General features: G+C 33.1%; 1 protein-coding gene across 1 annotated transcript in view; it reads right to left on the reverse strand.

The window, feature by feature from the left end:
* Positions 1-610: 610 nt before the first annotated feature.
* LOC126825646 (tetraspanin-18) overlaps positions 611-13545 on the reverse strand; it is a 31376-nt gene continuing 18441 nt past the window's right edge. Inside the window, exons 3-7 of the mRNA XM_050555392.2 lie at positions 12595-12669; positions 11759-11857; positions 10983-11195; positions 9715-9798; positions 611-8157 (exon numbers count right to left, since the gene is read on the reverse strand). Of these exons, the coding sequence (XP_050411349.1) occupies positions 7999-8157; positions 9715-9798; positions 10983-11195; positions 11759-11857; positions 12595-12669 (630 nt within the window). The 3' untranslated portion in view covers positions 611-7998. The remainder of the gene's footprint in view (positions 8158-9714; positions 9799-10982; positions 11196-11758; positions 11858-12594; positions 12670-13545) is intronic.

Here is a 13545-nt window from a genome sequence, read left to right on the forward strand (position 1 = left end):
AGTAGGGAACTGTAAATCTTGTGAGAATTGTGATATTTGAATCTAATGGGCTGTGAGAATTGTGATATTTTGAACTAATGGACTTTCATACTTTTGAAGTCTTGTAGTAGGGAACTGTCAATCCCCTAATGTGAGAATAGATTGTAAAATTTGAATGTAATGGACTGTGAGAATTGTGATGTTTTGAACTAAGGAACTATAACTGAGAATTGCGATATTTGAAACTTGTGGACTTTGAAAATGAAACGTTGGAAAATGGTAAAACTTGCGAATATCAGTATTTTAAAAGTCAGATTTCTCAGTTTCTACATCTTTGGATTGATGAGATGTCTGGTTATAGTCGATTAAACTATTAAGTGTCAGTTTTCAGTTGTTTAACGAACTGTAACTGTTTTACACAACTGGATTATTAAATCTTTTAACATACTGCCAATGGTATACATACACAGGACATTGGTTTTCTGTCCCATTCAAACAACTAAACCCTCCATCCTGTATTAATGACCAGGGGAAACTAGTCTGAATTATCCAGAGGAACTTTCTCAGCCAACATTAGGATCAAACCATGATCATGAGCCAGCACCATAAATTATCAAGCACTATAATACCATACAATGACACCATTTATTAGCGAATTCTATACGAAATATTTTTATAATAATATAATAATAATTAAAAAAATGTTACAGAAATACATGTACATAAAAATACATAAGCATTAGACAAGTAATAAAGACATATCATTTACAACTCTTGGATAAAATTACATTAATAAAATACATTACAAAATAACCATAGGCACAAAAATACTACATTTAATTTTTTTTCCATACAAATAAAGGGGAATAATAAAATGTATATTGCAATGTGTTAAATCAGCTAGAAAATAAAGAGGGGAATATTGCTGTAGAGCTATGACTAGAATTCACCAATATTGGCCTCTAACAGTTGTTGGAGTCCAGGGACTTCTTATTTAAATGGTCAAAGAAAGACAAGGAAAGGAATGGGATTCAATGTCTTATTAAAACAATACCTCAGTTATTTTGAGACTAACAACTGTTAATTTTAATATCTATAGTCATGTGGGAAATGCACCAGGTATTTTTGCCTACCCGTCTTCTTGGACTTTCTACTGCCAATTTGTACACAGGGTCTTGCTTATACCATACACAGAACCAGACACTTTCCTGGTCAGCTACATAGGTGCAACCTCTGACAAGTGGGAACCCGGCCTACAAAAATCCCTAAGATTCTTCTTGGCCAATGCCATGATTTGATCCGGGGCATTTAGCGTCCAGACCAAACAAACATTGAGCCCTGTTCTTAGAAAGTTGCAAATAACTGATAATGGTATACCCAAATACACCAAAATTTCATTTGATGCAAGTAGACCTATGGGTATTGTCTTGTTTTTGTTCTAGGCAATAGTTGAAAGAATAATTTTTAAAAATTATATAAACTGACAATTAATTCATCATATTATTTTAAAACAAGAAATGTTGATTAAATGAATTAGTTTTAAATAAATTTGTTACAAGAAACCACTAAATGTACATTTATAAAATTCTACACAACAGCTAGCAAGTTTTTATAAAACAGTTTGTAATGAAATGATTTAATAAAACTAAAATAAAATATGATATATGTAAATATAAAAGTTTCTTAAAATTCTACAACAGCTAATAAGGTTTTAAAAAACGGTATTTTTACTGGTATTGTGCCTCCATTGTAGTTTATGAGTGTGAAAGTGTGGAAATTCTTTTAGGAGACCAAGTCACTCTCTTGCTACTAACAGCAAAATCATGTCTTTGCCACCAGGAACTGATCACTGCTTTTCCAGTTCCCCTCTCACCCCCACAAAAAAAAGCCAATTCTGAGTGGTGCAACAGCAGATATAACAAGCGATTTTGATGCCGACTGTTAGCCAAAACAGTTTCCTATAGAGGAGAATTGGTCTCTTTGAAAAGACATTCAATACCTAAACACACCTTTTTACAGAACACACTGTATTGGTAATACAATCTGATTAACATACAGATCTATATTCCGTTTCGTTATTTTATACTTTTGTTGGCCACACGACACAAACTAGGTCATTTCAGGACTCACATATGGTTTAATTTTCTTTCAATAATTCGCTTGCGCGTAGGGGTCTTTAGCAGTGGGAGGAAACCGGAGGACCCGGAGAAAACCCACGAAGTTGGACAGGCGACCCTACTCCTTGTCACGTACAACCGGGGATTCGAAGCCACGCCACTACATGAAGATCTGACCGGTTGTTGTGATAGGTCACGTCAGAGGTCATACGAGCGGCAAGTGAGCCTATGACGTCAGACATTTGATTAACCAATCGGCATTAGTGTTACTAGTGGATTACCCACAGTTTCGTGCAAAACACACCTAAAGCTCGCCGTAACAGACCGGTTCATTGGCTAATAACTCACACTATTCAGAACACGTCAATGGTAACAACTCTTCCAGATCCTAGTGTAGTAAAGACAAGTAAAACAAAATTTTGAACTATAAAAATGAAACGAAATAGGATCTGTGTTTTAATGAGATTGTTGGTAATACTGATTTATTATACCATGATACACAGAATTAAAACAGTTCTACACTAAAGGCCAACAGAAAAGTTATCTACTCTCTTGCTTACAACAAACATACAAATTTCTGACATTTATTTAATTATGAGACGTATACAAAAAATCTGAGCAGATTCAAAGGAATTTACAAAATGATTTGAGACTGAATGCTCATATAATTAATTAAACAGAGATATTTTAAAGATTCACTGGCAAAATACTCTGTTTTCATTGGCCAATACTATGTTTTCACTGGCAAATCCTCTCATTTTATTGGCCAATAAATAACAGTATCTTAAAAATATGTCTGAGAAAAAAGGTCACTCAGTGATGATTTTTTCCACACTTATAAAATATTTTTATAGTGTAGTGTGAAATCTCTTTGGTTATTTGTTGCTATTTATTCTCAACCATAGAGAAAATCAAATTTTATTCTACTGCAAATACTAAATGAACAGTGTATGAAACTAATAGCCTCCCTTTATATCTTTGCCAGTCAGATTTGTCATTGCAGGATTGGCAATATGGTTGATACAAGAGCCTGCCTGATAAACGGAACTTACAGATCACAATGGTTATAATTTAGATCAGGAGACAGTATTTTGACAATAATATCATATAATAAAACAGACTACCATCAGGTTCCAAAATATACAAAACTTCTAAAATTAGACATCATCCACCACCACTTCTTAAAGTGGGCTAACCCCTACACATTTGAAACCAAGGGGGGCAACTGGTAGCGTTTGCCACAAACCTAACATTTTATTTACAGGTCACAAGGAAACATTTAAAGCTGAAACTTTTAATAAGTTAATATTGTCATTGAATTAGAATCGGAAAAAAATATAATCAGTCCAGACTCCAGAGCATTTTGAGTTCCGTAGTCACCTGGTAACGGTAATGATCTGGCATGTATTCAAGTAGTTCACATATTCAAGGAAATTTGTTTGAAATGTAGCACAAAATTACATTAAAGGGAATTCTTTATTAAACATACACATTGAGTATTAGCCTACTAGTAAACATCAGAGTATGGGATCCTAAATAATTATCACGACACAAAACTTTGATCCTAAAATTTGAAACTTTGAAAAATATTTCAAAATATATTCTTTAGAACAATAAAAAATATGATTCATAATTAAAAAAACCAAACAATTTCCTCTACAATCAATTGCTGCTTTATTCTTATGACAGTGTGGGAAATAAAGGGAAATAACTTTGAGTTTGACACCAATTAACGATTTCAATGATAAAGATACAGCCTCTGTAACCCATAGTGACAAGATACCAATAATCTGTATATTGGTATCCCAGGAACTCTGGGTGAAAATAAAATTTTGATTTGTGCAGCATAAAATATTCAGTTTTCAATTGTGCCAGCCAGTTCATTTTTGACTGTATTGTGTTTGTCTGGGATTAGCAGGATTTTAGTAGCTCCAATGTAGTTATTTTGTTTTAAGGTTAAATGCTTTAAAATTCTGAATTTACTTAATGTATACTGATTGACATAAATTCTCCAGTCGGTCAACTGAACTGCCAGTCAGTCAAGATTGACAATTAGGACGAAATGATGGTCTGGGTAACAGAGGCTAATAATGAAAAAAAAACTAATGAAAGTGGTTTGCATGTTAATTTCTGCGTCTCCATGAATAAGATAAATGGTAAAACTGGCTTCGAGTACCGTGTATGGTTAAACATCAGATGATATGATGAAATATATAATATATGGTATATAGAAAAAATGAGCAATTATCAACTGACAACATTGAATATATATAATAATTATCATCATAACATTAATTAAAATTCACGTAAATATTCAAAATTAATATTTAAAAAAAATTAAAATCTCAAAACATCTTTAATTCATTAACAAATCACAATTTTTACTGGAAACAATTACGGGTTTTATTCTAAAAGCACAATGTTTTGACAAGTATCCTTTTATTGGTTAAAGATACATTATGGGAGATTAGACAAAGAGCTGGCAGTTCTCACTATATTAGTAAAAAACTAGATAATGTAAATGGAATTTGCTGAAAATTTCAGTCAAATTGATCCACTCTGAACCGAGAATATAGCATTTGAATTTTTGGCCTAGCCACGATCATCATTACAAAGGCCGGTACGATAAAAAACATAGTCTCAATTATCCATTTTATGATTAAATCATGAATGAAAGTTGAGCAGCAAATCGGATTCTAATCCAGTAGATAATGCAGGCTAGCGATGATATCAAGAGTTGATTATGGTCTTTATAAGTTAATTAATATCTAATAGCTTAGATAACATTTCAGGCCTAAAGAAAGACCTGCAATAGGCAGATTTAGCTCTTGCATAATGTATGTTTAAATGATAACAATCAGAGGATACTTGTCGCAACATCTTGCTTTTAAAATAAAACCAGTGACTGTTTCCCATAAAATTTGTGTTCGATTAATGTATTTCTCAATCGCTAAATACCACTAAATATTATCTTTAATTCTTTATTTAGATTAGAAACATACAAGACAGTATTAATTCTGATGATTTCATGATGATTAGTGTCCACGAAACAATCACACAGCGAGATGCACTAAGAGAAGAGTTAATTATTTTAGTGGTGAATTTTAAGCCATGTTATGAAAATAATAATCATCCGTCATAAATCCTATTCTAATAATCAATAATAACAAGTTTTTAGTATAAAATGATGGAATTAATAAAAAATAACATTGAATGGAAGATTTGCCTCTACAGTGGCTTCATCATGCACATGTTAATACTTGTTACAAATAGGTTTAGTAAATAAAGATATATTTCCTCAGTATTTGTGATCCTACATACTTAAAGGGACTATCCCGATTTGAACAATGTTTCAAAAATAAAAGTCTGAGTTCGTATGAAATTTAAGCGCCAAAATATAGAGGAATGGTGTATTCACCCTGCCTCAAAATTTCAGCTCAAAATAATGAGTTGTTTGGACTTGAACGTCAAAAATGCTTATTCGGACACGTAACTCTTTTAAGATTTCTGTTCAATTTTTTCGTTAGGTGACCTGATAATCTATCGCCGTTCCTTTAGAGGTCTATACAGTGAATGACCCATGTGCCTTACTGGATACCGAAAGGTAAATTTCACCAACACATTGTTTTTATAAAATAAAAGTCTGGTTTATCCAGACACAGCATAATACAGCTTGGGACACCCGTCTCCATTTCCAGATGAAGACTGACGGGTGTAAGTTGTTTGAAAACATATCACAAATATTGAATTAGTTGCTCACAAATATTGAATTAGGAGCTTCAACACAAAATTAAGCAGTTTTATTCTCCAAAATATTATCGGGATTGGCCCTTTAATGATATCCAAATTATCAGGATAAATATTTGCTACTTACAATGTTATATATTTCACAATAATATATAGAAAATGGTTTGGCAATCTACAAATCTGCACTACTGTTAATAAGCAATGTCAGACTCAATGGTTGATTATTTGTAATAATTAACTTGGTTAATTTGTGGTGAGCTTGTCAAGCAATTTAGATCTACAATTCAACTTTTCCAGGTCATTACAAATAACATACTTACGGGTAAAAAAAGTTTAGAATCGCTGACCTAATAAAACTGTTTTTAATCCGTGTAAAAAATCAATAGATGGTCTGATTAATAGGCAACAGTTTTAAACAATCATATACTGGGTAATTCTCTCAGAAAAAAATACACCAATTTGACCCAATAAAACTTATAGGATACATATTCAAACATAGATCTGTATTTAATCAGTTTAGAGGATCAAAAAGATGACCTAATTATACTTGAGGGAATATATCTTTAAACAATTATATAATTATCTCATAAAAAATACACCCATTTGGTTTGTGTACCACTGGCATAATGTATGTATATGTTGTCTATGTCATATTAAAATTACACAAGAGATTGATACCATTTAGATTATTATTTTGAGGTCTTTTAAGGTACTTAATAAAAATGTAAAATTTGAATAAAAACTCACTTTATTATTTTTTTTAAAAAAGACTTATCTTAATACATTATATCATATTTGTAAAGACACATGTTTTGACTAGGTCATAAAAACATAAATCCATAAAAGCACAGTTCAGTTAAAGCATGATTCAAATTCATCGAAAAGAAAATAAAGTAAAGCTGTGAGTCTTGGAAATAAACAAAGTAATGGCACCGAACGCAAAACATTCTCCACATTTGTCCCATTTATAGCAAAAATTTATTCATCAGGCATTCACATAATCCATATAAAGACCGTAGTTTGCCCATAAGATTGACATATAAAAAGTTCCACATGTGCAGAAGGCTACTACTAATAAATATACATATAAAATAACCATATCTTAGTTTCAAATATATTTTTTAAAAACTTTAATTTCTGAGGATCCGTTTGCAACATGCAAAATCTACAATTTTAATGCCACATTATGAAACATTACAAATAATAAATGTGGCGTACCTTTTTTCACAAATTAATTTACTCTCAACAACGATAAATGGTACCAGTAAGTCGTTTGGTCCAAATTTACATCAAAAACCATTAAGATTCTAGAACTCTAATAATAAATACAAAACATTATTTCTTTTTAACTGAATAAGAATACTGCTTAATTTGTTGTTTAATCAAAACTAGCTGCAGAAAAAATAGCTCTCATTTACGAAATCAATAAACAATATTCTTCATTCTGAATCAACAGCTCGTCGTGGAATTAAATCTATTTAAATGTCAATGTTTTACATTAAGGCCAAACCAATTAACTTTTAGTTCTTCAGGAATGGAATACCAGTTAAAATTTTACTTCAGATTTCTTAAAAACAATAAAATTTAGAAAACAAAAATAAATTTTGGTTTTTCTGAATAGCATATAGATCAAGTTTTTATGTTTTGAAATATAAAACAAAAAATCCTTGCTCACAAGAGGCTATTCAATACCATGAAGAACTAAAAAGTAAATTATATTGGCCTGATTGGTGTAAAGATCTTTTTAAAGTTATAAGTTCATTTCATGGCTAAAATACAAGTCAAAAATCACCTTAAATATCTCTCTTATAAAACTTGAGTATAAAGTGCAAGTTCTTATTAATTTCTAATTTATACAAAAGTTTTTGTCTCTTCATACCTCAATTGACTATAAATACTCTTTGATCATCAGACAAATCATAATATTTCAAATTCTACATCCATTCTTATCTAGGTCACAACAAGACAACCCATTAACAGTTAAAAAAAACTGCATATCAATGGAATATTACAATCTCTCTGGTACTGTAGCAGGAAGTAGACATGTACATCTTGTCTCTCTTCGTCACAAGACATTCCATTGTTTTTCTTGTCTAGTAAATTTATCCAGCAGTTAAATTTGTTCTTAACATTTTATAAAAAGTTTTTCGATATTTTACTGGTAATAATTACCACCTCCACTATATCCACCACGTGAAGGGTAGGGTGATTTTTCTTGTTTTCTCGCCATATCATAAACTATATCATCTGGTTGGGGTACGAACAAGTTCCGTAAAATATGAATTAATACTGATCCAATAATTACACAGGTCAGCTGAAAGACAAAGGGCAATAATACAATTAATAAGAAATCAATCATAAAATAAATGAAATGAAATGAAATGGGGTTTAACGTCCAACTGAATCATAAAATAATACACCATATAAGCTTCACAAAGCTGCTCGGGAGGAAATGAAACAGGGTTTAACTTCCTACTGTTCTGCTCGGACTGGGCTAGTGAAGACGTGCATACGACACACAGTGTGCTATGAGGGAAATTTTGTCCAGAAGCAGCGCTATGGCCTACTCTTATATCGAATTCTAACTGCCAAGGGATCTTTTACAAAATTACATGCACATTAACAGGTTCAAAGGTGGACCTCAGTTTTACGTACATGTGAACGACTACACAACACTTTAAGTACTTGTCAGTCTAAGGGGGAATCAGGCTTAAAAAAAAACTGAGATACGTCTGGGACCCTGAAAGGATTCAAAGCTAAGATATTATAATAATGAGTCCAGTACCCTGAAAAGTGGAAATCAGGCCTGAAAAGTACCCCGGATTCCTCTGGGACAGTAATCTTACCGGCAGGGAACAAAATAACCAGATTCGCAGCGCAGTTTGCGCTCCATTTCCTATGTTACTGTGAGTCAATGCAAAAATTGATTAGTGAATCGTTTTTATCAGATATAGTACCTTAAATTTTAAGTATTATTGCCTCAAAATTCAATTGGCAATAAGAAAACCTTTCACAGTTACTCCAAAAGAGTGAACCTATCCTTTCTATACTACATTTTACAACACAGCGTTCAATTTGGGATTCAGTCTGTTTTCCATCACGCTTATCCAGATATAATAAATGTATGAAAATATTGGTCATGCCGCATGTCTTCACTCTTGTCTCTATATAATTGTCTGATCGTAAAATATACATGATTTTCGATGTTAAATAACTTTTCCAATGATCAAAATAATGCTTGAAGTTTGACATATTTTACGTAACTAGTCCGAAGATGTCGATTTGTGACACTTAAATTTTGACAACGCGCGCTTCTGTCAGTCTCCTATTCACAGCAATTTCTGCACGATAAAACATAATAAAATACTATTGTGAATGTTCAGAGCAGGTTGAATGAATAATGCTTTATTTACATGCATTTTTAATTAATTATGCATAATTTTAAACTCATGACAGCGATGTAACCAAGGTGGACAAAATTTCACCAAAGTCTTCGAAATTCATTGCCGTGGGGGTAATTCAAACAACATAACATCAACACGAAGGTGTTTAGCACCCCTTGTGAATCGCAATTGTGACATCAGTATCTCCCAAGCTGTGCACAAAATATGAATTAAAAAATTACTATTTTCTAAAATAACTGCCAAACTTTACCTTACTGTAATTTATAGGCTATTTATTTATAGTAAATAAAAAGTAAACTGTTACATTTAATTAATATTTAGTATTCATGATAGACTGTAACTGCACCAAAATTTATTAAAACTGTTTCACACTGCTATCCAACTGTCGAAAGTTATTTTGATCCCTGCTTACCGGTTACTGCTTGACTACCATGGACCCCTTGAAGTTGTGAAATATGGGTACTAACCTCTATGACAAATAATGCTATAGCTACACCCACAACCACACCAACATATTTAGTAAAAAATTCAGATAACGCCTGTTTACATCCCTGTAAATATAAACATAATTATACATCACTGTTCATAAAAACATAAATATAATACATCACTGTTAATATAAATATAATATTATATATGTTTACATCACAGTATAAACATAATATTATACATGTATACATCACTGTTAATATAAATAAAATATTATACCTGGTTACATCACAGTTAATATAAACATAATATTACACATGTACAGTATACATGATGCGGGAGGTTGTTTTTTTTTTTTTGTCTTTATTTTGTCAAAATCTAGCTCGATTTTCATTTTTGAGAAACACGTACAATTATTATAAATTTAATATTTAAATTAGTGTTAATATAACCATGTTTACATCTCTTGTAAAATACTGAGCAGAAAAATCATTAACATATATATTTCTTAGATACAGACAGATGGCTGTGTGAAATCAATATACATGTACATGTAAACCAATGTAAACTTAAACAGGCATTATGAAGAGCTAAATATGCAGATCTTTTTGTAGGCCTTAAATCTTACCTAAACTATGAATTAGACATTTATTAACATAAGACCATAATCAACTCTCTTGGTCACGAGATGGTTCCGATATTAATTGATTGATTTCATATTAAAATGGTGAAGCAGAGCCAAGCTTCGAACAACCTGTATGGGCCTTACAATCAATGCACACATCTTGTCCAACCTTCAAAGGCTAATATCTTTGCTCAGAATAAAGTAATTTGAATGAAATTTTCAATGTATTCATTTTGCATAATCTATTTTTGAACTAATATAGGAAGAATGGCTATCTCTTAATCTAAATCGTACATAATGTATCTTTAAAGGAGCATTATGTAAGATTAGATAAAGAGCTGACAGTTCTCACTATAATAGTTTAAAAATAGAAAATGAAAAGGGGATTATGTTGAATATTTCAGTCAAATTACTTCACTCCGGACCTTGTTAGAAGGTGCAAGTCATTACACATACACATGTTAATCTTGCAGGATATTTTTTGACTACATCTGATAATAAACATATCCCTAAATAACTTTGAAATATCTTTATAATAGGCTACAGAATGAAGTTGTGAAAATACAACTCGTGTCCAGGAACAAATCTCCTAATATTTAATCTAATTTAGGTTTTGTGAGTTAAAATCTTCATACCAGATCATTCAATGAATTCAAGGTTATACTCTAATTCAATACCTACCGTTTTATGTATTTTCGGGTTTGGTGTTCGTGATTGTGCCACTACATCTCTTCCTTCGTACATGGAACATGTGTACGCCACACCTTGAGCATTTTGATATCTCTCGTAGTCTTGGCAACAAGACAGCGGCGTTTGATGGTCACGCTTTACATCGTTTTTTTGCCAGTACGATTTATCATAGTCTAAAAAATTCTCACCTCCACAGCAATTCAACTGAAAAAAAAATAATTACAGTACACATTCCAAATGGAATGGAATGAAATGAAATGGGGTTTAATGTCCCAATGTTCTGCTCCGAGTGGGTTAATAAGACGGGCATACGCTATACAGTGTGCTATGAGGGAAATTTTGCCCGGACAGCACACTACGGCCTACTCTTATATCGAATTGAAACAGACAAGGGATCTTTTACGGGCATCCTAATGACTAGACAGCTGTCCTTGTCAGGTTCTCTGTGCTGCATCTTTGAAAAGGGAAAACCACGATTGAAAATCCTGATGAACTTTCTCGGGCAAACCAGCGACCTCCAGGCTAGCGAGCCGTCTTACTCACTTAGCCGCAGAAAACAATGAGGATAAGCTGGTGACTCTACTCCCTGTCCTGTATGAGCCTGGAATCGACAGATCCGATGATCTGAATCACTCAATCCAGTAGCAATATTGTCTATAAATGGGAAAAAAAACCATCCTAATTGACATCAATTATATCTGATCAGCGAGATGTCTTGATTTCATGGTACAGGTAATTCAGGATTTGATTGAATATTGTATAATTACCTCTGACTGCATGAGATCTATAATCTGTGTTGGTCTGTCTTGGAACCCCGTGTATTTTTGTTGGATATAATCAGCTACTATAGTGCCAGTATTCCTCAACTGTAAAAAAAAAAACCAACCAAACTATGTAATATTTCACAACACTAAACTAAACTGTTTCAATGACATTTAGTAACTGCAATGGAGAGAGAGAGAGAGAGAGAGAGAGAGAGAGAGAGAGGGAGGGAGAGAGAGAGAGAGAGATGAGGTTTAATGTGCACTCGACACAAACTAGGTCATTTTGGGACTAACATATGGTTGAATTTTTCATTTCAATAATTCGCTTGCGCGTCGGGGTCCTTAGCAGTGGGAGGCATAGAGCTGGGGGGTTGGGGGCACCAAATGCTGTGAAAATTTGGGCACACAATTGTACTTTGTAAAAGTTGTATACAAAAAATATTGTCTTCTTGAATGTGTCCAATTTAACAGCGAATTTATTATTATTATGTAACATACTAAGAACCTAACTAAATTTTTTAGGCACCAACCACCACCGCCCCCCCCCCAGTCAAAAATTTCCCCGTACGCCTATGGTGGGAGGACACAGGAGGACCCCGAGCAAAATCCACGAATTTGGACAGGCTACCCTACTACTTGTCACATAATAACTGAATACATCTACCCTCTCATGAGTATCTTATTTATAGGGGTCCTTAGCAGTGGGAGGAAACCAGAGGACCCTGAGAAAATCCCAAATTTGGACAGATGACCCTACACCTTGTCACATAATAACTGAATACATCTACCCTCTCATATACGTATCTTATTTATAGTAATACTTATTTAAACCAACTAACCTCTTCCTTGTAAAGAAAACCAAAAACACATCCACCTGCTGTCATGGCTGCTGCTATACTTACCATTATTACCAACTGAAACAACATAAAATAAACAATATCAGAAATATCTGTACGATCGTACTATGGACCAGGAACTAACCAATACCATGTTGTTGGATGAAATTCAAAAATTTACTTCACCAAATCGATGCAGAATTGTTCAAAGAACAAGCATGGTAATGGTCATGTCGATCTGACTTGAATTGACGTAGCTTTAAGCATTTTGGAAGAGCGTGAACCCAAGAAGAAGAACAACAAGAAGATGAGTAGCAGTTAGCGACCAGTTTCTGGTCCACAAAATATCATAACAGTGCAGTCATGCCTGCTGCTATACATATCGGGGGTTGTAATAGCCCCAAAAATGTACCCTTTTAATTTGGATCTTTGATTTCATGATGGTATGCCATGTAAGCACAATCTGGTATGTTTTCTTGTTTGAAACATCACTGGAAGTTACCCCACATAATTAGTAGTAGTAGTAGTAGTTTTCTCGAATTGAACTGTTCTGCCTCCAACAGCAACATAAAGCTAAATAGCTATTACGAATCACAAAATAACACTATAATGGAAATTATTGACTTTTGTCTGAATAAAGAAATAGATTGTAGATCATTTAAAATCACATACATGTACCAGATGACCAACTATATATGGCCAGATGAATATTCGCAGATAAACTGATAGAGGGTCTTCTAGGTTTACCACCCAGGGAGAGAGAAATGGGGTTTGACGTCCATTCTACTGTTTCGACAATGGAATGACGGCTGCATATACACGTAGTTGCAGTTTTAAACAGATTGCAGATTACACAATATTACACATTCAGCCATCCACCATCCCACCCACTCCTGGTTAGCGAGCCAGACTGGTAAATACAACTGAATGATGAACCCTGGTCTACATGTACTT

The sequence above is a fragment of the Patella vulgata genome, chromosome 6 (genome assembly GCF_932274485.2).
Source record: "Patella vulgata chromosome 6, xgPatVulg1.2, whole genome shotgun sequence".
Lineage (NCBI taxonomy): Eukaryota > Metazoa > Mollusca > Gastropoda > Patellidae > Patella > Patella vulgata.